The 21117-nt window shown below is 45.3% G+C and overlaps 3 protein-coding genes across 8 annotated transcripts in view; all 3 read right to left on the reverse strand.

Moving 5' to 3' along the window:
* Nucleotides 1-1589: 1589 nt before the first annotated feature.
* On the reverse strand, nt 1590-9700 carry Dnajc9 (DnaJ heat shock protein family (Hsp40) member C9). The gene is made up of 5 exons (XM_050127031.1): nt 6697-9700; nt 6397-6537; nt 6063-6317; nt 2529-2615; nt 1590-2198 (listed from the first exon to the last, which is right to left on the reverse strand). Exons 1-5 carry the CDS (start codon nt 6874-6876, stop codon nt 2085-2087), a joined length of 777 nt encoding a protein of 258 aa, XP_049982988.1. The 5' UTR covers nt 6877-9700; the 3' UTR covers nt 1590-2084.
* A 146-nt stretch (nt 9701-9846) lies between these two features.
* On the reverse strand, nt 9847-11378 carry Mrps16 (mitochondrial ribosomal protein S16). Its single transcript, XM_050127032.1, has 3 exons — nt 11215-11378; nt 10471-10731; nt 9847-10082 (listed from the first exon to the last, which is right to left on the reverse strand). The coding sequence occupies exons 1-3, from the start codon at nt 11225-11227 to the stop codon at nt 9949-9951; spliced, it is 408 nt and encodes a 135-aa protein (XP_049982989.1). The 5' UTR covers nt 11228-11378; the 3' UTR covers nt 9847-9948.
* Nucleotides 9847-21117, reverse strand: part of Cfap70 (cilia and flagella associated protein 70) — a 60535-nt gene continuing 49264 nt past the window's right edge. For 4 of the 6 annotated variants that reach the window (XM_050127024.1, XM_050127023.1, XM_050127022.1 and 1 more), the window contains 8 exons: nt 19514-19666; nt 18603-18764; nt 15500-15589; nt 13185-13286; nt 12911-12958; nt 11326-12656; nt 10524-10731; nt 9847-10082 (listed from right to left, as the gene is read on the reverse strand). In XM_050127024.1, the coding sequence (XP_049982981.1) occupies nt 12576-12656; nt 12911-12958; nt 13185-13286; nt 15500-15589; nt 18603-18764; nt 19514-19666 (636 nt within the window). In that variant the 3' untranslated portion in view covers nt 9847-10082; nt 10524-10731; nt 11326-12575. The remainder of the gene's footprint in view (nt 10083-10523; nt 10732-11325; nt 12657-12910; nt 12959-13184; nt 13287-15499; nt 15590-18602; nt 18765-19513; nt 19667-21117) is intronic. The other 2 variants (XM_050127027.1, XM_050127028.1) reach the window with 2 other exon arrangements.

A 21117-nucleotide genomic window follows, 5' to 3' on the forward strand; every position in this document is an offset into this window, starting at 1 on the left:
TGAACTTGGTTTTTTTGTCAGTGGCCGGGCTCCAAGCTCACTCTTCATGCTTGTGATGTGAGTACTCTACACTGAGCCAGTTCTCCACTCCAAGAGCACTGCAATCGGAGAACTTCTCAAGGGCACTGGAAACGCAAAGGTGAAGACAGGTTTCTCTGTAGTTTAGAAGCCTGTCCTGGAACTTGCTCTGTAGATCAGGCTGGCTTCAAACTCAGAGATCCATGTGGTATTTTATGTTACAAAAAAAACAGCTTGTCTGAAGATCAGAGTGCAGAGCTAGAACACTGTCCAGGCAGTGGTGGCCCACACCTTTAACCCCAGCACTCAGTAGATAGAAACAGCTCACATAAAGGTGATCCCGGCACTAGAAAGGTGGAGACAGGAGTGATATGGCTGGACAGAGAGAGGAATATAAGGTGGGAGGAGACAGGAGCTCAGGACAGACTGAGGATTCATAGCAACAGGATCACCTCTTTGGTCTGAGCACTGGTAGAGGTAAGAACTCTCTAGTAGTTGGCTGCTCTACTTCTCTCTGACCCTTCACCCCTGATAAATGACTCCAAGTTTTTATTATTAAGAACAATTAGAACTAGAATTACAGATCCACCTGCCTCTGCTTCCCAAGGTTTAGGATTAAAGGCATGTGGCACCACCACCCAGCAAAAGTGACTTAAATTATTCCCAGTTCTTATGCCATCAATTAGATAATATGCTTCAGATCTCCCACACCGGATCATATTTCAATTCAAAAGTTCCAGCGTGCTTGTGATCACAAAAAATGTGTGATGTATCTACCTTGAATGATAGAGGAGGGTCATCTTTCTATCTGTTGTTTCATTGGTTAAGTAATAAAAAAAACTGCTTGGCCTCTGATAGAGTAAAATTTAGATAGGCGGAGTAGACAGAACAAAATGCTAGGAGAAAAAAGCAGATTGAGGAGTTGCCATGATTCTCCCACTCCAGACAGACGCAGGTTAAGATCTTCCCTGGTAAGCCACCTCGTGGGCTACACAGATTATTAAAAATAGGTTGGTTCAATATGTAAGAACTAGCCAAGAAGAGGCTAGAGCTAATGGGCCAAGCAATGTTTAAAAGAATACAGTTTCCATGTAATTATTTCAGGGCATAAGCTACCCAGGCAGCCAGGAGCTGGGGAGGCCGGGATGCAGCCCTGCCGCCCATATTACAACACTTGAATTATAATGCCCTGGAGGAAGAGGCTTAATTTCTGTATTAGTTGACAGCCAGGACTTGAACAGTCACTACAAATACACCACATACTGTAGCAAATACCTCTCAACCCCGGGTATACATGGAAACCTGTTCTCACAAGTCTGCACAGTGAGTACACGGGTGGACTTCCTTTCTAAGCAGCTTTTCATGTGTACGTTCCCTCAAGTTAGTACTCACCCTTAAAAAAAACCTGAGTATTGGCTGGGCAGTGGTGGCACTGGAGAGGAAGAGGCAGGCGGAGTTCTGTGAGTTCAAGGCCAGCCTGGCTAACAGAGTTCCAAGACAGTCACAGCTACACAAAGAAACCCTGTCTAAACGAAAAATAACAACAAAAACAGATTGAAACACATCCACCAGACCTTTTAAGTTTTTCTTTATTTAGCCACATACAATCTTACAAAAAAAATCTGCAGTAATATGAACACCCACTTCTGTTCCCACAAGGACAGAAGACAAAAACGTAACAGTAGAACAGGAAGAGCATCTAGGATTATTGAAACAGCTGTTCGGGTATTCTCTGTGGGTAGAGTATTTCTTTTTTTACATTTTTTAAAATTTCACTTTACATTCCATCTGCAGTTCTCCCTGCAGGGAGAATATTTCTTAAGTGCATGCAAATCAGCTCCCTAGGCAGAAAACCCATGGAGGCAGACATCGAATCCACACTTCCCACCATCACCGCTACACCCTTCATGTGAACCCCTCACAAAGCAAACTCTAGGGGTGACTCCTGCCTGGCTTAGGCGATCCAGGTATTTTAAGCAGAAAAAAACTTCTCTCAAAGGTTAGGCTAACACCTGCCTTCACCTTGTCTACCAAGGCACCATTGACATATGAAGAGAAAAATTCTATTATTTCTTTTCCTTCTTGGGAGCCGTCCTTTTCCCTTTGGAAGGTTTGCAGTACTTTGCTTCCATCTGAGCCAGAAAATTGTCCATTTCCTTTTGCCGATCCTTTTGTCTGCTCTGTTTGAGAAGTTAAAATACATCTTTCAAAATGCAACACTGTCCAACGAGACAAAGTATTTCATGGTTTGGAGGATTTGGGGCCAAGGAAGTTGGGGCCAGTGACTAATAATGGGTATCGGTTTCCTTGGGAGTGGTAACAATATTCCAGAACCAGGGGTGACAGCTGTACAATGTGGAGGGGAAAATTACTCCACTGTACACATGGTGCAAGTTATGTGTAACTACGCCTTAAAAGAAAACAAAAACAAAACACACTGGAACCCATTCCCAAGAGCATACACACACACAAGAGACCGTGAGGCTGTGAGAGAAGCCAGCCACGTTTACCTGGATGAGTGCTTTCAGGTTGTCCACTCCTTCCTGCAGCCCCAGCTCCTTTTTGGTCAACTCTGCCTCTTTAGCCTCTTCCTGAGCCTGAACAGAAACTTTCATCAGACTCCATGGCAACCAAGAAATAACAGATTTACACCTTTTTCCCTTAAAGAAAATGCTAAACCAGGCAGTGGTCCACACCTTTAATCCCAGCATTTGGGAGGCACGGATCTATGTGAGTTCAAGGCTAGCCTGGTTGATAGAGCAAGCTCCAGGACAGCCAGGACTGTTAAACAGAGGAACCCTGTTTCAAAAAACTTAAAAAGAAAAAAGAAAATGTTAAGACCCCTTCTAGTGCTGGGGATACAAGAATAAAATCACACACGGTTTTCAACAGAAGGCGGCATACACTTTTGGTTCTTGTAAGCCTTTCTGTTCTATCCTAGAGAGCACAAGTACTCTAGCATCACAAACCATATGGTGACACAAAGGAAAACAATCTACTAGGTGGACTGGAGGGTCACATAGCCTGGAATGGCTCCAAAGGGTAGGCCAGGTATCAGACACTTCAAGTTCTTCGTCTGAAACCCAATTTTGTACAGAGCACTGGTGGAAGTCTTGTGAACCACTGTGGTTCAAAGGCTTTCTCAAGCGGGCTAGCAGCATTTCTTGCCCTTCGAGGACACGCCAGCATCAGGTTGCCTGTCACTCCAGCTCCTGGAAATCAATAGCCTCGGTGGCCTCGTGTTGGCCTCTGTGAGCACCCACATTCATGCACACACAGTGCACCAGCAAACACGCACAAACACACATAAATTTAAAATGTTTTCTGAGTAGAGAAAACATTAGGAAATTCAGTTTTAGCTTTTTTTTAACCTGACTTCAAAGCTGCCTTCACTTAACAAAATATGCCAAAATACCACAAGAACATCTAAAGGCAGTAACTGTAATAATACATGGCCCTCATCAGACAGAGGCCTGCTCTCCAAAATATACAAAGAACTCAAGAAATTGGACATTAAAAGATCACATACTCCAATTAAAAAAAAAAATGGAGTCCAGACCTAAACAGAAACCCTCAACAGATGAATCTAAAATGGCTGAAAGACACTTAAGGAAATGTTCAACATCCTTAGTCATCAGAGAAATGTACACCTGTAAAAATGGCCAAGATCAAAAACACTGATGACAACTTAGGCTGGAGAGGTTGTGGGGAAAAGGGAACACTTCTGGATCGCTGGTGGGAATACAAGCTGGTACAACCCCTTAGGATGTCAGTATGGCNTCAACAGAGGAATCTAAAATGGCTGAAAGACACTTAAGGAAAGTTCAACATCCTTAGTCATCAGAGAAATGCAAATCAAAACAACTCTGAGATTCCATCTTACACCTGTAAGAATGGCCAAGATCAAAACCACTGATGACAACTTATGCTGAAGAGGTTGTTGGGAAAAGGGAGCACTCCTGCATCACTGGTAGGGATGCAAGCTGGTACAGCCCCTTTGAATGTCAGTGTGGCGATTTCTCAGAAAATTAGGAAACAACCTTCCTCAAGACCCAGTAATACCACTTTTGGGAATATATCCAAAGGATGCTCAATCTTGCCACAATGACATGTGCTCAACTATGTTCATAGCAGCTTTGTTTGTCATAGCCAGAACCTGGAAACAACCTAAATTCCCCTCAACCAAAGAATGAATAAGGAAAATGTGGTACATTTACACAATGGAGTACTACACAGGAGGAAAAAAAACATGACAGTTTAAATTTTGCATGAAAATGGATAGAGGTAGAAAACATTATTTTGAGTGAGGTAACCCAGACAAAGAAAGACAATTATCACATGTACTCACTCATAGGTGGTCTTTAAATATAAAGCAAAGAAAGCCAGCCTACAAACCGTAATCCCAGAGAGCTTAGACAACAATGAGGACACTAAGAAAGACTTACATAGCTCTAATCTACATGGGAAGTAGAGAAAGACAAGATCTCCTGAGTAAATTGGGAGCATGGGGACCTTGGGGGAGGATTGAAGTGGGGAGGGGAGAGGCAGGGAGGGGAGCAGAGAAAAATGTAGAGCTCAATAAATATCAATTAAAAAAATTATAAAATACACGGCCCTAACTCCTTGTAAAAATTTCTAATTAGGAAAGAATTTTACTAATAGTAGGAATAATAATAAATGGGGATCTTGTTATTACAGAACAAAAACAAGCTTTGTTTTCCTCTCACCTCTCAAATGCAGCATCTCCTAAATCCCCTCACACTGGTAGGCAGTTTTCAAACTGTCTTTCCGCCATCAAGTTTCTCAAACTAAAATTGCATGTTCGAGTACAGCTGTCCTAGTTTTACCTAGAAAATGATTAAAATGACTAGCGCGGTGGGCACGACACAACCAAAATGGTGCCTTCTCACTTCTTCCCTCTGAGCAACAGAAACGGCAGTCTCTTATTCCAGTAAAGCAGGCCCCATACACAAAGGTCAGTTTTTCTCTGCAATTCCATGCATCCAAAAGCTCTGGCTCTTTGCCCACCTACTAGAACCACAAAGACAACTCAAGTGCCCACCAGATCCCTAAAATCTTAAATTGCCTGCTCTCCAGGAAGCTCTCTCATTGTGAAAGCAAAGATGAAGCACTTTATGAAGGACTGCTGTTGCTTTAATAGCAGTCCATGGCCACTTTTCCAAAGAGTATGAACACAGATGCTCCCTACCTTGAATTCCTATGCTATCATTTCTAACAACCCTGGCTTAATCACAAGTCCCAGTCCTCAGAGCTCTCAGCAATCAAGTGTTCCTCAGAGTGGTCAGAAAGACTCACTTCAAGTGTGCTTTAAAAAAAGAGCAGATGGGGTCTGGAGAGACCACTCAGGGGTTACAGAGACCAGAACAGAAGGGTCAAATCCCTAGAAGCCCAAGTTATAGACAGTTGTGAAGCACCTGACTTTGGTGCTGGAAATCAACTTGGGCCTCTGTAAGAGTCATCTCTCCAGCTCTTTAGTTTACAATTTTTAATAATTACATGCATCTACAGAATTTTAAAAAAATGAATCTGTTTTCTCCGCCTCTTCTGAGCCATTTTGGAGACTTAATTTGGGACCTACCACACACTAGACAACCAATCCAGCCTGACCTCAGAAGCGGCAATCTCTTACGTTAGCCTCCTTGGTGTGGACCAACACACTCCAACATCTCTCTGACCACCAACCACAAATGGACCACACAGCCTATGCCACGGTAACCAAGTTCCGAACATTGCCTTCCCTAAGATAGCAAAGCTACAAGGTCTGCCCCATGTGAGAAGTGTTTCAGAAACACTTTGGGGTGATTTCAAACAAGCCATAAAGTAAAATCATTTTCAGCATAACATACCGGGGGGGATAAAAAGGCAAACAACCAGGGTTTTCTTCATGATCTGACAAGCCTGCAAGATGAGTGCCGCAGGTGAGCCCCATGTCAGCAGTCCTGATTTCCAGCGTCTTAAATATACCACGATCCCTTTCTGGAGCAGCTGAGATATGCTACGAATAGAATAGCATTCAGACTTACCCTCCTTTTCCTTGCACTCATTTTTTGTTTAGACTCTTTGACGAAGGCATTGTACGATGGGACCTCCTTGGCATCAATAGCTTGTTGAATGATGTTCCTTAGCCTGGGTTCGTCTGTGTACTGCACACAAAGCACAGACTCCATGATCTGATCCATGTCGCCCTTGAAGTCCAGATAGGCCTGTTTAATATCGGCTAGCTCTTCTTCAGAACCCTTGTACGTCTCTTCAAATGCTTGAATGTCTTCTAGCGATATCTAATAACAAAGAAGACCGCTTTAACTTCGAGAACTGTACTTATGAACTGGACGGTGGAATTAATCAAAGCCCTGTTACCTTTTTAAAGAGTAACCTCCAATACGCATCCCAGTCCCGGTCCTGGTTGAGGCTACCAGAGTCCTCGTCCACTGTCCCCTGTTCATCGTACACTGCTCTCTGCTCCTTGTCACTCAGAATCGCATAGACTCTTCCCAAGATCTGCAGGCAAGGAGCATCCAAAAGTCACCCTGAACCTCCCGCTGACACCGTGCGGCCAGAAATGCTTAAAAATTCCAGGCCGGGGATCAGCTGTACCGGGAATGGTGTCCCGCGGAGCGGGAGAAGCTCGGGTGGCCGCCCGAACGCGGGCCCACATACCTGGAAGCGGCGGGTGGCGTCCTCTTTCTGATCCTCGTCTACGCGGTCGGGGTGCACCTGCAGGGACACCTTGTGGTAGCCTCGTCGGACCTCGCCGTCGGAAGCCTCACGCCGCACGCCCAGCACCCGGTAGAGGTCGGCGGTGCCGAACACCTGCTCACAGAGCTCCAGCAGCCCCATGACCCGGAAAGCACGGCTCCGCCAACGCCGAGGAACTCCGTCCACGGCCGCTCCGCACCCCGCGGCCTCTACCCACCCACCGCTTTTTTCCCGCCCAAAAAGCCTTGGTCGTTGCGTCACAGGCGGCGCACCAGGGGCGGGGCCAGCGCGCTTTACGGCAGCCGCAAAGCGGACTTGATCTCGGACGCGAAAATACGGCTCTCTGCGTGCGTGGAGCGCCTAGTCTCCTGGAGCGGAAGCAAGCCCTCCCCGATTCTCACGCCAGCACTCCTTCCTGCCCCCAAATCTGCCTCCAGGATTCTTACACAGAAGCTCACTCAATGACACATGAAAACATTTAGCAGTTTCCCAATAGAAAGCGGTTACTCGGTCTGGCAAGGATACTCAGTCATACCTGATGACCCCCAGTACAGAAAACATCAAGTTGTCTTCTGACCTCCACACACACAAATCACATAAGTAAATGTAATGCGAATGGTCATGTATTTGCGTTGAGAAAATTTAACATACTCAACCCAAAGGTTAAAGTAATGTGTGGTTTTTTTAGGATTCTCGAAACAGAACTATACAGGCCCAAATGGCATCACCTGGGATGAATCCCTCAGTCCTTGACGCAGGAGAAAGCAAGCCTGTCAAACAAAACGCACAAAGCAAGTTTTTAAGGACACTTTTTATCAGTCAGGCAGTGGTGGCACACACCGGCTTATCTCTGTGAATTTGAGGTCAGCTTGGTCTACAGGGCCAGTTCCAGGGCAGCCAGAGTTGTTACAGAGAAACCATGTCTTGAAAAAACAAAATACCTTTTGTATTCCAGGCAGGACCATATATATTAGCCAGCACAGAATTAATTCTACTTCCCTGCTCCGGTCACCTGACACTTTTGGTGGGCATAAGATTGACTCAACCTCTCATTTTAAACATTTCAGTGGTTTCTCAGCTTTTCCCACTCCTCATATCTAAAAATCAAAGACAACTAAAGGCAGTCCCTCTCCATCTATTCTCAAAGACCCCTCATGCCAAGTGAAGGAAAACCAGCAGCCACACTGGAGAGCCTCAATCTCAGAAAGTGCATTTGCTAGTAGATGTTTCTAGAACCCAGATAAGACAAGTCAGAGCATGAGCAGACCTTGGAACCTGCCAGTACTTTAGCCTTACTCTAAGTTTGAAACCTACATTATCTATCCAGCTTGTGAAAAACAAATGATCATGTGAAGGAGACCTCCCATACGTAGCAGAGGCTCCCTCTCAGACCCAGGATTAGACACAAACCACACCCAAACATCTATTTTCCAGAAAGATCCTTTATTAAGTGGGAAGAAAAGTTAAAGTGGCTGCTTTCGGTCTCAGGCAGCAAACAGTAGCAAATAACCTTGAGAAAAACGGGAGGTCTGCGTGAGGATGTCATGGTGTATACTGATTGGGCATGTTAGTTGGGTAAACCAAAGGGGGTTTTTGATTGCTGGACTTTTAACACTTGGATAGCCTCAGGAGGATGAAGTAGCCAAATAGCCAAATAAGGAACAAATGCTGGTGGCTAACTTTAGGGATTTAATCTAATGGTTTTTAGCAAGGTAGAGGGAACTGGGGAGAAGGGCAAAGCCTGCCAGAGCTACATGCTCGAGTAGGCCAGTGTCCCTTCAACAAATAATTCATGCTAGTAGCTATAGAGTCCTATTGTTCTGGTGAAGCACATGTTAGATTTGATTTCACAGGCCTCTCATTTACATACCAAACTCAGGATGCCTAAGCACAACACTTCTATCACTGACTGTCTTCTGTGTATGATGTATGTGTGAGTTAGGTGGGTATGTGCCTGCTACAGCACATGTGTGGAAGCCAGAGGAAGACCACAGCTGTCAACTTTACTTTGGACCTTTCTTGAGACAGGGTGGCCCCCTTTGTTTTCCCACTGTGCACACCAGCTGGCCTGTGTCTGGAGATTCCTTTGTCTTTCCCTCCCATCCATGTTCCTGTAGAATGCTGCTACTGCAGACTCTTCCACTTCCTGTTAGATGAGTTCTACGGATTTGAATTCAGGACCTCAGAACTACATGGCAAAGCACTTTTACCCCTGGAGCCATCTCCACAGAAAAGTCCCCTTATCACTACTTTTCCCTTCATATAGGCAACAATATATGTAGGAAGACTTTGTAGGACATATGGAGTCTATAAAGTTTCCTACTGTTGAGGGACAGCCTCTCTCATGTGTGAACATGGATATAATTGAACTAGAGTTGTAATACTTGAATACAAGCAATTTCTCAGTACAGAGCTGGCTATACGAAGGGGCTTTGTATTAGCTTCCTTCTAACTACTCTCTTAAAAGGCAGCGGTGCACGCCTTTAAGCCCAGCATTTATTTGGCAGGCAGAGGCAGGCAGATCTCTCTGAGTTCCAGGACAACCTGAACTGAATAGAGAAAAAACCTATATCTAAAAAACAAAAACAAAACAAAAGGTTATTAAAACCCAAAGCAATTTTTACAGCCCATCTGTGTAAACCTGAGATCATATGTCAAGAAAACAATATAAATCTTCCCTAATACAAACAATAAACAAGGTAACTTCTTGAGTTTTGGGATGATCCCAAGTGATAAAGAAAGCATTGGGGCCAGGCAATAGTAGCTCTACCTGTAATCCCAGCACTCAGGAGACAGGGTAAGAGGCTGCACGCTAAAGTCTGGTCTACGTATCACATATAACAAGCTCCACACCAGTCAGGGTTGCAGAGCAAGACCCTGTCTTAAAGAAAGCATTTGAATGGGCAAAGCACATTCTAGCTGAGAGCTTTGACGCAGGAAAGGACTAAAAGGCAGCAGATTGTAAAACCGCCCAATGAGACCAGGGCCTAATCCCAAAACCAAACCTCCCCACACCCACTGACTCACAGGTAAGGCAGGAGGCCTAGCAGCTCTAATGTCAGACAACAAACCTCTGTCTGATTCCTGCTCAGGTTATGCTGGAAGACTGGGACTTGAAAACATCCATTTATTGATCCTCAAACCCAACAGAAAGCTCTGCGCAAGAGTTGTGAAGGCCCCTTGGCCTTGCAGCCACAACTGTGTGCACTGACATCAGCTTGCTTCCGTTTCTCCAGGCTCCGATTCTGTTTTCTGCGACGCTAAGAGCGCTTCTTGAGCTCTCTTCCTCCGAAGTCTCTCAGCATTTGTGATCATCATCGGATGCAGGGGGTAAAAGCCAGAAAGACCTAAAAGCAGCAGGATTTTCTCTGTAATACTGCACATGCCAACGCTTCCCAGGACTGATTCCCAGAACTGAGATGCAACGCCTGACCCACGGCCCAGACAAGAAATGGGCCAGGCTCACTGTCTGCTTCTTAACACTGCTCTCCTTACTTTAAAGGGAAAAAAGGAAACTGACAGACAGGCGCCCAACACACACACACAAGCTCCATTTTTACCCCCACAACATCCCCGTCACTCCAAGTGTTCCAAAACACTGGCAATTACATCACCACACCTTCCTCCTGATCGGAGCAGCATGGATGGAGTGAAAATCATCCTTTGTTTCTATTATCCTAAAACTGACTCCGGTATAAAAACCTCTTAAATTATCTAAGCTCAGAGATGTTTTACCCAGAAGTTTCTCCATAGGCTTAGAGAGGTGAGCCCCACAGCCAATCCAATACCGGATCCGGTTCAGGTTGAGGGCAACCAGCTTTTCTCCGTTACTGTTGGGCAGCGGATCGAAGGAGCCCAACTGCTCCACGAAGCGGCCATCCCTGGGACACTTGTTGTGAGCAGCCACAATGCGGTAAAAGGGCCGGTTGGTACAGCCACCCAAGGCGAGGCGGATGGTCAGGTGGCCCCCATGGTACGCTTTGCAGAGAAAGGTTGCTGTAGAAAAATGACTGGTTAGGACGCAAAAACAGCAGACACGAAATAGGTCATATACGGTGAAGGCCCAATTCCTCTTTCTGCAATGTTCTCACTTCCAATCTATTCCGTCCGGCTTAGGTACCAACTTATCTGTAAAACTTTCCATCTCGGACAAACCTCCTTTTCCCCAAACGCGGGCACTACGGACCTGCCATTTTTACTAGGTTGCGACCTTGTACCCTTGGCTGCCTCATCTGCAAAACGACTACTACGACGATTTTGGGAAAAACTGAGAAGAGAGTCCGGGCGCGGGGGAGCACAACACATTTGGGGGCAGAGACAAACTATGAGTTTGCTGTATATGAGTTCGAAGCCAGCCTGTCTTACCTAGTGAGTTCTAGGCTAGCCAATGCGACCTAGACATTGTGGACTGAGGCGATACTGCCGCTCCTAGCCCGGGTCCCCGCTGCCCGCACGCGCCCCAAAGCCCCGCGCACTCACTAAGGTGGACCATGGCGCAGCGACGCGTGACCCTGCGGCTGTCCTCTCTGCACAGACCAGCCGCACAGAGCCTGAAGCCTGGAGGAGCGCCCCAAGTGTCCTCGCACGCACCTTCAGTCTCCGGAAAGCCCACTGAGGAAGCGATTGGCCGCTCGCCCCACCTATTCCGCTTTCTCTTTCTGCGTCTACCGGAAGACAACAAGGCGACCCAGACCCCGACTTCCGTAAATGACGCGGAAGAGCTGTGTTTGTAGGCGTGGAGCGGCTCGTGGGGCTGTCATTGGCGTGATTCCCTGCGGCAGTCCGGTCTGCAGGGGTGCTGCAGCGATTCCCACCCTGGTAACGGCGGCAGGCGCTGGTGGCGGCCTGGTGGGCAGGTGGGGTCCCACCGGAGAGCCCGGACGGTCCGGACACAGCAGGGGACGAAGTTGGCTTCCCTTTCCTCAGGACGTCTTCATAAAGGACTGAGCGAGGAGCAGGATTAAAAATAATTTACTCTGTTTATTAATATGACTCTCACTTTCCCTCCTATTCTCCCACCCTCACAGAAGAAATCGCTCCATTAAAAAATAAGATGGGTGGGTGGGGAGTCGGGCGGTGGTGGCGCACGCCATTCGGAAGGCAGAGGCAGGCGGATCTCATGAGTTCAAGACCAGCTCTGGTCTACAGATCTAGTTCCAGGACAGCCAGGACCGTTACACAGAGAACCCCTGCCTCGAAATAAATACTAAACAACTAAATAAATAAAGGGGGAGAGGGCGTTCATTTCCCCCCTTTACTGCAACATGTTCTAAGAAATTAAGGATATGATTTCTTTGTCCTCTCAAGACCTAGAATTACGGCTTCACTAGTGAATTTTGCAACTCTGATCACAATGGTGTGTAAAAGCCACTCCTGATTTACATCCATGAAGAAACTGGTTGATTTAAAGAAATTAGTATGTCTGTCTTAAAGACCTTTCTTTCAGCTCTCCCAAAAGGCTTAGCCTCAAGAATATCCTCTGCTCTCTTACCCAGTGATGTAGATGACAGTGTTCTAAGCTCACCTTTGAAGATGATGCCTTCATGTCCAAGTAGCAGTAACTGAAGCTGGTCAAGAACCTTGGCAATTGATGATAAGCTTCATCAGAAATTGTAATAGTCACACACAAAATATATTTATTAGTTAGTTACATAATTGTATAAACATATGAAATATATGACTCAAAAAACAACACTGATAAATTTGATTTTTCCTTTTTAATTGTGATCTGATTTATAGTTAACAGCTAAGGGGGAAGAGGTCAGGTTACATGTAGTGACAATTTGGAAAGGAAAGTGAGATGCTTGTGGTTCCATATTGAATATCCATTTTTAGGAATGTCAGAAAGATGGATCTCCAAAGCCAACCATTTCCTGAACGGCATGGATTTCTGTAAGCAGAGCCTCATCTTTCAGTTTCAGCTGCAGAAACAAGACAGGGAAACAGCAGGTAACTCGAACACACACCATGAAGCTTTGAAGAACCCTAATTTGTGAGGCTCCAAATTTGCAGGGATAAAATGGGCTTTTCTGATATTCTCAATACCATGGGAGCTCCCTTAGAGACTTAGAATGTTGTGTTGTTTTCATGGGCGTGTGTTTCCCTCGGCGGAAATCCATCAAGCACCGAGTGTTCACAATCTACATTCTGGGTCTTACAGCCCTCTGCCGCATACCTTTATTGTGTACTTGTAGGCCTGCTCAGCTTCCAGCTGTCGTCCAACCTGAAAGAAACGCACAGAACATGTGAGTTAATGATTACTAAGCATAATCTTTTTTTCAAGGAGCGACTGCCCAAAACTGACATTTCCATTGTCATCAGTACAATGACCAAATCTAGAGCTGATCAAACTTGGGTTATTACGTGTTAATAGCCATCTTACCTTCCTTAATTGGGCCCTTGCCTGTTCCCTGAAAGGGCTTTTTGAAGGGACAATAAGAAACACTTACCTTCAGACAGACCAGAGCCAGATAAGCCCATACTTCAGCGTTGTAGTTATTCAGTGCATTGGCTTCGGAGAGAGCGTCCTCAGCCTCCGTGAGCTCCTCCAGCTTGGCGGAGGGAGAGAGAAGAGTGCTTTTCACTTAAAATGTCCATGTGCTCTTCCAAACAAAACCTCAAAACCCTGGGGTCACATGCAGCATATATTTTACATGTTCTTATATAATTTTGTAACTATTAATAGGTATTATTTGTGAATGGATATATGATAGATATATTATATCTCTCCTCCCCATGATAAAGTAACTTATTTTTTATCTATTTTGTTTTAAAATTATTTATTTAGAGACTGGGCCTTCCTGTCCTCTCAGCAGGACTGGCCTTGAAACTGAAACTATCCTACTTCAGCTGACCAGGCATTGCGATTATAGGCATGAGCCACCAGGCCTAGATTTTTGGTGGTGCACTCAGAAGGCAGAGGCAGGCGAATTTCTGAATTTAAGGCCAGCCTGGTTTACAGAGCGAGTTCTAGGAAAACCAGGACTGCACAGAGACGCCCTGACTTGAAAAACAAAGAAAACAAAGCAGAGAGAGATTGTGTGTGAATTTCTAAGCCCAAGAAAAGATGAAGGGTTAGTAGCCTTTCAATCATGGCCATGTTTGACCTGCTCGTCAGGGCTTTTGGGTATTGATTGTTCAGTCACTCCACATTTGTATACTTGATGCTGAGAAGAAAATACGTGCGCAGGTATAGCGCCCCGACCGTCAAAGACCTCACTGGTAGATACATTAAAAAACAACAAAAAAGCAAAACATGATGAAAAATAAAATACATAAACAGTTCCATTACAAAATAAAAATAAATATTTCTGTAGTAAAAGCACACTTGAGATCCAGAAGTGGAACAAAGAGAAACAGCATTGGATCTACCCAAACACCAAAGGATAGCCTCAGAGAGGAACCATGAAGTTCACTAGACACACAAGGTCAGGAGAGCTAAAGGGACTACTACAAAGGTATGGGGCATGACTGAGTACATCATGCATATAAAACTCTTTTTTTAATTTTTCTGAGACAGGGTCTCTCTGCAGCCCTGGCTGGCCTTCACCCCATAAAGAACTACTTTCCTCTGCCTCCACCTTTACCTCCTGAACGATGGAAGTGCTGTCCCAGCCTCAAGGCAGGGACTCTGAACATGATAGACATCAGAAGCCTCACAGCCTTGGTGGGAAACGTCTGTCTACAACCCCAGCACTGGTTAGGTAAGGGGAAAAGATGAGGAGTTGAAGGACATTTTTGGCTAAACTGAGTTTGAGGCCACCCTAGGTACATGAGAATCCCATCCCTGGCACTGGACAGGACAGGACTTAGAGTCTGCTGACCATGTTAGCAGATTTGCAGATAAACTGTGCCATGTCTCACAGGTGCTTTGAAAGACTGCAGAGGAAAGAAATGTTGAGGATGAAGACAACGGCGACCTTAAGTTAATGACGGCCAAAGCAGGGTAGAGTAGAAGGCATTTTCTTCTCTTTACAGATGAACAACATTTTAAACTGTCCATGATAAAAAGCTAAAGAATAACATTGACCCCGTAGCTGGTTGTGTAGCCCTGTAGCTCACTTCAGTCTATTTATATCTCAGATTTCTCAGGCTAGGTTTGCCTAAGATTTTTCTCTTTTTTTTAATTTTTTCATTTTGTTTAATTTTATTTTATGTGCATTGGTGTTTTGTCTACATTCATCGGATCCCCTGGACTTGTACTTACAGACATTGGGCTGCCATGTGGGTGCCAGGAATTGAAACCAGGTCCTCTGAAAGAGCAGTCAGTGCTCTTTTCTTCCTTCCTTCCTTCTTCCTTTTTTTTTTTTTTTTTTTTTGTTGTTGTTGTTGTTTTATCGAGACAGTGTTTCTCTGTGTAACAGCTCTGCCTATCCTGGAACTAGCTCTGTAGACCAGGCTGGCCTTGAATTCACAGAGATCTGCCTGCCTCTGCCTCCTGAGTCCTGGCATAAAAGGCATGTGCCACCACTGCCTGGCCTTATGAATAATTTTTTTGTTTGTTTGTTTTTCAAGACAGGGTTTCTCTGTGGTTTGGAGCCTGTCCTGGAACAGGCTGGTCTCGAACTCACAGAGATCCGCCTGCCTCTGCCTCCCAAGTGCTGGGATTAAAGGTGTGCACCACCACCGCCCGGCTCCTTATGAATAATTTTGAAGAAGTTTTTTTCATTAGAGCAGACTGCCATTCCACCATCATTACAACCCCCCACAATATGCTCGGAGGACCAAGGAATCAGGGCCTGGTATTCAGACTCTGTTTTCTTACCCTGTAACAGGCAATTCCTAGTCCTAGCCAGGTCAGGCATGAAGGGGATCTCTTGCAGGCTTGCATGTAGGTTCTCTTTGCCTTTTCATACTGTTGAAAGAAAGCAACATTAAGTTTCACACACCATGTTGTAAGGTAACTGTGATCTTCTTGACAGTTTTGCTCCAGAATAATCTCGAATTGAGTGACTCCTTGGATTATATTTTCTTTCTTTTATTTTTCCTTTTGCGGGGGTGTGCTTTTCAAGATAGGGTTTCTCTGTAGCTTTGGAGCCTGAAACCCACTCTGTAGACCAGGCTGGCTTGAACTCATGGAGATCTGCCTGTCTCGGCCTCCCCAGTGCTGGAATTAAAGGCGTGTGCCACCACTGCCCTACTGGGTTATATTTTCAGGGCTCCTTTAAAGGACTGGGGGAGATGAGGAAGCCAAAATGAAAGGTCAGAAGGGTGAGAACCTGGGAGCAGATCTGAAGACGAGAGAGGGACTTACGCTGGACATTCTGGGCAGGCACAGTGCTCATCTGAATTCTGTCTAGACTTTATGAACTAAATCTTTTCCCTTGGAAGTGGCATCTTATGATAGACACTGAACCTCTGGTCCCTCTGAGAACCTGGTCTCCTATCAGAAAAGTCTAAATGTGCCACAGAAGATATTTAGAGACATTCAAAGATCAACTTCCTTCAGATGCAAAGTCTATACTCCAGCTACTCAATGTCTGAGAGCTGAGAGAAGAGGATTGGTTGAGCCCAAAAGTTCAAAGGCAGTCTTGTAATATAATAAGATTCCATCTCTTTTCTTTTAGTGTGGGTGAAGCTGAGACAGATATAGTGGGATACTATTTGTGGTCTAATGAATAAAGTGTGCCACACTAGTCTGCCATACAGGCCAGACAGTGGTAGCACACACCTTTAATCCCAGCAGCCACACTAGTTAGCCATAGAGGCTGGGTGGTGGTGCATGCCTTTAATCCTAGCACTAGATAGGAATATAAAATGGGAAGAGACAGGTCTCAGGCTCAGTCTTTAGTCTGAGGATTTGTGGAGACAGAATCTAGAATCTCACCCATTTCAGTCTGAGGTAGAGGTGAGAACCAGTGGCTGGCTGTTTTGTTTTTTTGATCTTCATCTTGAACCCAAATATCTGTCTCTGGGTTCTTAATATTCATGCTATAAGGAGGGCCGCTTGTTCATTTCCAGCTGCTCAGCCCCAAAATGATCACACAGAAACTATATTATTTAAAACACTGCTTGGCCCATTAGCTCTAGCTTCTTATTGGCTAAATCTTACATATTAATATAACTCATTTGATTAATCTGTGTATCGCCACATGGCAGTGGCTTACTGGCAAAGTTCTGGCAGGGCTACATAGCTTCTCTCTGATTCCACCTCCTTTCTCCCAGCGGTCCGTTTAGTTTTCCCCATCTAGCTCTGTTTTTCTATAGCTCTGCTATAGACCTAAAGCAGTTCCTTTATTTATAGTGGTAATCACAGCACACAGAGGGAAATCCCACATCAGTCTCATATAGCCCAGACTAGCCTCAAGCTTGCTGTAGCCCGGGCTGACCCTTCAATGACTGATTCCCCAGCCTCTACCTTCTGAAACCTGAAACTCCAAGGATGTGCCACCACACCCCATTTTATTTAATCTCAAGGCTGTATTCATGATAGATATGCATTCAACCAACTGCACTATATCCCTAGACCATTGTCTCTTTTTTGTTGTTTGAGACAAGACCTCAGTATTTTCCCCAGGTTGACTTCAAAGTTCTGTGCTCAAGAGTCCTGTGACCTAAGCCCTTGAGCACTGGGACCATAGGTACACACTGCCACACTCAGCAAGACCCTGTAGGACTCAGTGGCTTATTTCTTGCCTTGTATCTACAGCTGACCTTGAATATTTAATCTAGGAACTGGTTGCTTAGTAACTATAAGGTCAGTAGTGCCTTGAAGATGCAGCTTGCAATGAAAGAAAGAAAATGTCAGCCAGTGGTGGTGCACGCCCTTAATCCCAGCACTCTCAAGGCAGAGGCAGGAGGATCTTTGTGAGTTCAAGGCCAGCCTGGTCTACAAGAGCTAGTTCCAGCCAGGACAGGCTCCAAAGCTACAAGAAACCCTGTCTCGAAAAAAAAAAAAAAAAGAAAGAAAGAAAGAAAGAAAGAAAGATGTCTCATTTACTTCACTGCAGCAGGGCTGTGACTTCTCTCAGCCCTGGCTCAGCCTTCCCATGTGCATTGTCCAGCATTGTGACGTCATGTTCCTATTGGTTAATATATAAAAACTGACATTTATGGGTGAAGAAGGAAAAGGAATGGAGACAAAACAACCATCGAGCTATCACTCCAGCCCCACAACTTAGTTTTTACACTCTGATTTTTTTTTATATTTATTTATTATGTATTCTGTTTTGCGTGTATGCCTGCAGGCCAGAAGAGGGCACCAGACCTCATTACAGATGGTTGTGAGCCACCATGTGGTTGCTGGGAATTGAACTCAGGACCTTTGGAAGAGCCGGCAATGCTCTTAACCTCTGAGCCATCTCTCCAGCCCCTACACTCTGGTTTTTAAAACCTTGCTTAATCTTTAAAGCTCCTCTTAAATTACAGCTCACAATGCCGGGTGGTGGTGGCGCACGCCTTTAATCCCAGCACTCGGGAGGCAGAGGCAGGCGGATCTCTGTGAGTTCGAGACCAGCCTGGTCTACAAGAGCTAGTTCCAGGACAGGCTCCAAAGCCACAGAGAAACCGTCTCGAAAAACTAAAAAAAAAAAAAATTACAGCTCATATGACGATATTCAGACTGATCTCTGGAGAAGCCCATGCCCATTTTGGATGTGTATTGCTCTTACGTCCATTTTACTCCCTCCTGTCCCACCCATGTTTAGCTAAACGCTGTGTTATTCTGTATTTCTACTTAATAAATTTCAGAACTTCATTCTGACGTGTCCTGAGTTCTTTTCTGCAGGGTAGATTTACCAAAATGAAGGTCCCTAAAAAGCGGGTGGGGGTGGGAGGACAGAGGGCGGGACTCTTCGGGTTGCTCTAGGTTTCTCCATTGCCCCGGACAGATCCTGGGTCATGGTTTCCCAGCCTTCTCTCTCTGTTACCTCCTTCTCCTCCAGGTAGATGTGTCCCAGGCGTAGGAAGATGAAGTGCATCTCAGAAGCATCAACTACAAAACTAATAGTTCGCTCGTAGCATGCCTTGGCCTCTGCGTGGTCTCCGCTCAGAAAATAGAGATGACCCTTCACACCCCAGACATTAGGGTTCTGAGGAAGCAGAGAACATGCAGGGTGACTGGTACTTCAGTCTCTAATGAATTTTATTTAACATTTAAAGTTAGATTGGTACATTTCTCTTTTTTGTTTGTTTTATCAAGACAGGGTTTCTCTGTGTATCCCTGGCTGTCCTGGAACTCAAAACTCACTCTGTAGACCAAGCTGATCTCGAACTCACAAAGATTTGCCTGCCTCTGCAGTGCTGGGATTAAAGGTACAGTGCTATCATCACACGGTCTCCTCACCAATTCTTTTCTCCAGAGCACACGCAAAGAGCTGTATTTGTCACGCTAGGGAGTAATTTCCTAGGTCTGTTCTCATTTTCTGATTCCTCAAAGCCATTTGGTCTTCAGGGGTGACTATTAAGACAAACACTCAACTGTAATCAGGATAATGCTATTCGGAGCAAATAGAAGTCTAGAAACTTGAAATAATGAGAAATTTCTGCTAAATGCCCACTTTATTCTCTTTACCTTTTGTAAAACTCATGCTCACTTAAGAAAAAACACAAGTGTAAATGTTACATACACACACACCATGCACATCAGTACTCTCTCCATGATATGGTACCACTCCTCTGTTTTGAGACAGAATCAGCCTATGCCCACCTCAAACTTCTGGGCTCAAGCCCCTTAGCTGCTGAGACCCACACTTTTGAGCCCTGCTGTCATCTCCATTTTAAAAAAGCCTGGTCGCACCCCTCCTCCCATTCAAGAGGCTTTATCTAGGAAAATCAGTACCAGATAGTCCATCTGGGCTGCTTGCTGAAGGTACTCCTCTGTCTTAGCAAAGTCCTTCTTGAGAAGATGTGTCTGAGCCAGAACCAAATAATATTCACAACTGGGTCCTCCTTGAGGGCACAGCAGCTCGTGTGCCAGCACTCTCTGCACAAACTGCAAGGAAACCCAATGATCAAGAGCATAAAATAACTGCTTGTGATAGCCGCAGAGCTTTACAGCAAACAGTGAGGGGTGTCTCAGAGAGTAAAATGAGCATCTTTAGTGGCAAAGGGACAAGAGCAAATCATAAGCATTCAGTACTTCATGTTCTAGTAACAGCTATTCAGTCAGTAAATATCAACATTTTCGAGTGAACACCCTGCAGCGCTGCACAGTGCTGGCCCCGGAGCACTGCACAGTGCTGGCCCCAGTGGCCACCAGACTGGGAGTTAGACCCCGCAGCACTGCACGGTGCTGGCCCCAGTGGCCACAAGACTGGGAGTTAGACCCTGCAGCACCGCACGGCTGACCCTGGTGTATGTAGACTGTATGTATTGGGTACAGGAAAAGGCTTCAGTCATCTGCTTACAGGACGTAACATTTTCAAACTGTTGACATTTTAAGGAAACTTACAATGAGGCAAGCCCCACCTCTCTGAAATGCTAAGACTTGGAATTTCACAAACATAAAGACCTGCTTTTGCCATAGCACTAAACATTTATGCTTACCAGTGCATTTGAGGCTCTTTTCCCCACCTCCTCAATTTAAATGACCTGCAAAACTGCTGCAGTCAGATATGCTTGCAAAGCAGAAGTGGAGCCTCCTCAGTTTTTGCAGTCCATTCTTAGTGTTTCAGCCCTTGATACAGAAGTCTGTCAGCTGTACCTACTGCGGGTGCTCTGACCAGGGGAGATGGGATGTACTCACTGAGGAGAGAGCCTGTTTCTACTGGGAAGACTCCCTATGTGAAAGGCTCTTGTTCAATGTGGTCCAGCCCATCCTTTCGTGAGACTGCGTGCCCTCCCGGAGGCGTGTGGTTGCAGGATCAGGGCCAACTCTACCAGTCCTAGATTTCACTCTCCCTCACACCACTTGCTCATGAGCATCCCTCGTGTGGGCATGTGCTTATTGGATAGACTTCCTTTTGGGGAAGAAGACCGCATTCCCCAGCTGCTTTGCCTGTGACTATGTGGATCAGTAAATTTGGAAATAATGTATGTGAATGCATGTTTGTAGAGGTGGGGGCAGGGGCACATGGGTACTACGTTGTGTATGTGGAGGTAAGGAAATAACTTTCACAGGAGTTGGCTCTCCCATCATGTGTGTACCAGAAGTCAAACTCAAGGCCTCACCCCTTTACCCACTAAGACATCTTGCCAAATCTATAGCCTAGTAGTACCATTAAAATAATTTAATGTTTTTAGCCCTCTCTCACATAGCATTGTGTATCTGTTTTCAGGACTGGATGGTTAAAGAGGTATAATCAGGTACCTAAGAATCTCCAAGATTTATAAGTTCCTAAAAGAAAAAGTGATGTGGGATTCCCCTCTGTATGCTATGAGTGTTTTATTACCATTGGTTAATAAAGAAGCTGCTTTTGGCCAATGGCTTAACAGAATATAGCC

Source organism: Alexandromys fortis, unplaced genomic scaffold (genome assembly GCF_014885135.2).
Source record: "Alexandromys fortis isolate MF-2015 unplaced genomic scaffold, M_Fortis_MF-2015_v1.1 scaffold_233, whole genome shotgun sequence".
Lineage (NCBI taxonomy): Eukaryota > Metazoa > Chordata > Mammalia > Rodentia > Cricetidae > Alexandromys > Alexandromys fortis.

Excerpts from the sequence above, each read along its gene's own strand:
- Dnajc9 (XM_050127031.1), bottom strand. The coding sequence starts at position 6,876 with ATGGGGCTGCTGGAGCTCTGTGAGCAGGTGTTCGGCACCGCCGACCTC. Across the intron at positions 6,538-6,696 it reads ACGCCACCCGCCGCTTCCAG|ATCTTGGGAAGAGTCTATGC; the intron begins GTATGTGGGCCC and ends CCTTGCCTGCAG. Across the intron at positions 2,616-6,062 it reads TGAGTGCAAGGAAAAGGAGG|GCTCAGGAAGAGGCTAAAGA; the intron begins GTAAGTCTGAAT and ends GTTTCTGTTCAG.
- Mrps16 (XM_050127032.1), bottom strand. Across the intron at positions 10,083-10,470 it reads GCCTATGGAGAAACTTCTGG|GTCTTTCTGGCTTTTACCCC; the intron begins GTAAAACATCTC and ends TGCTGCTTTTAG.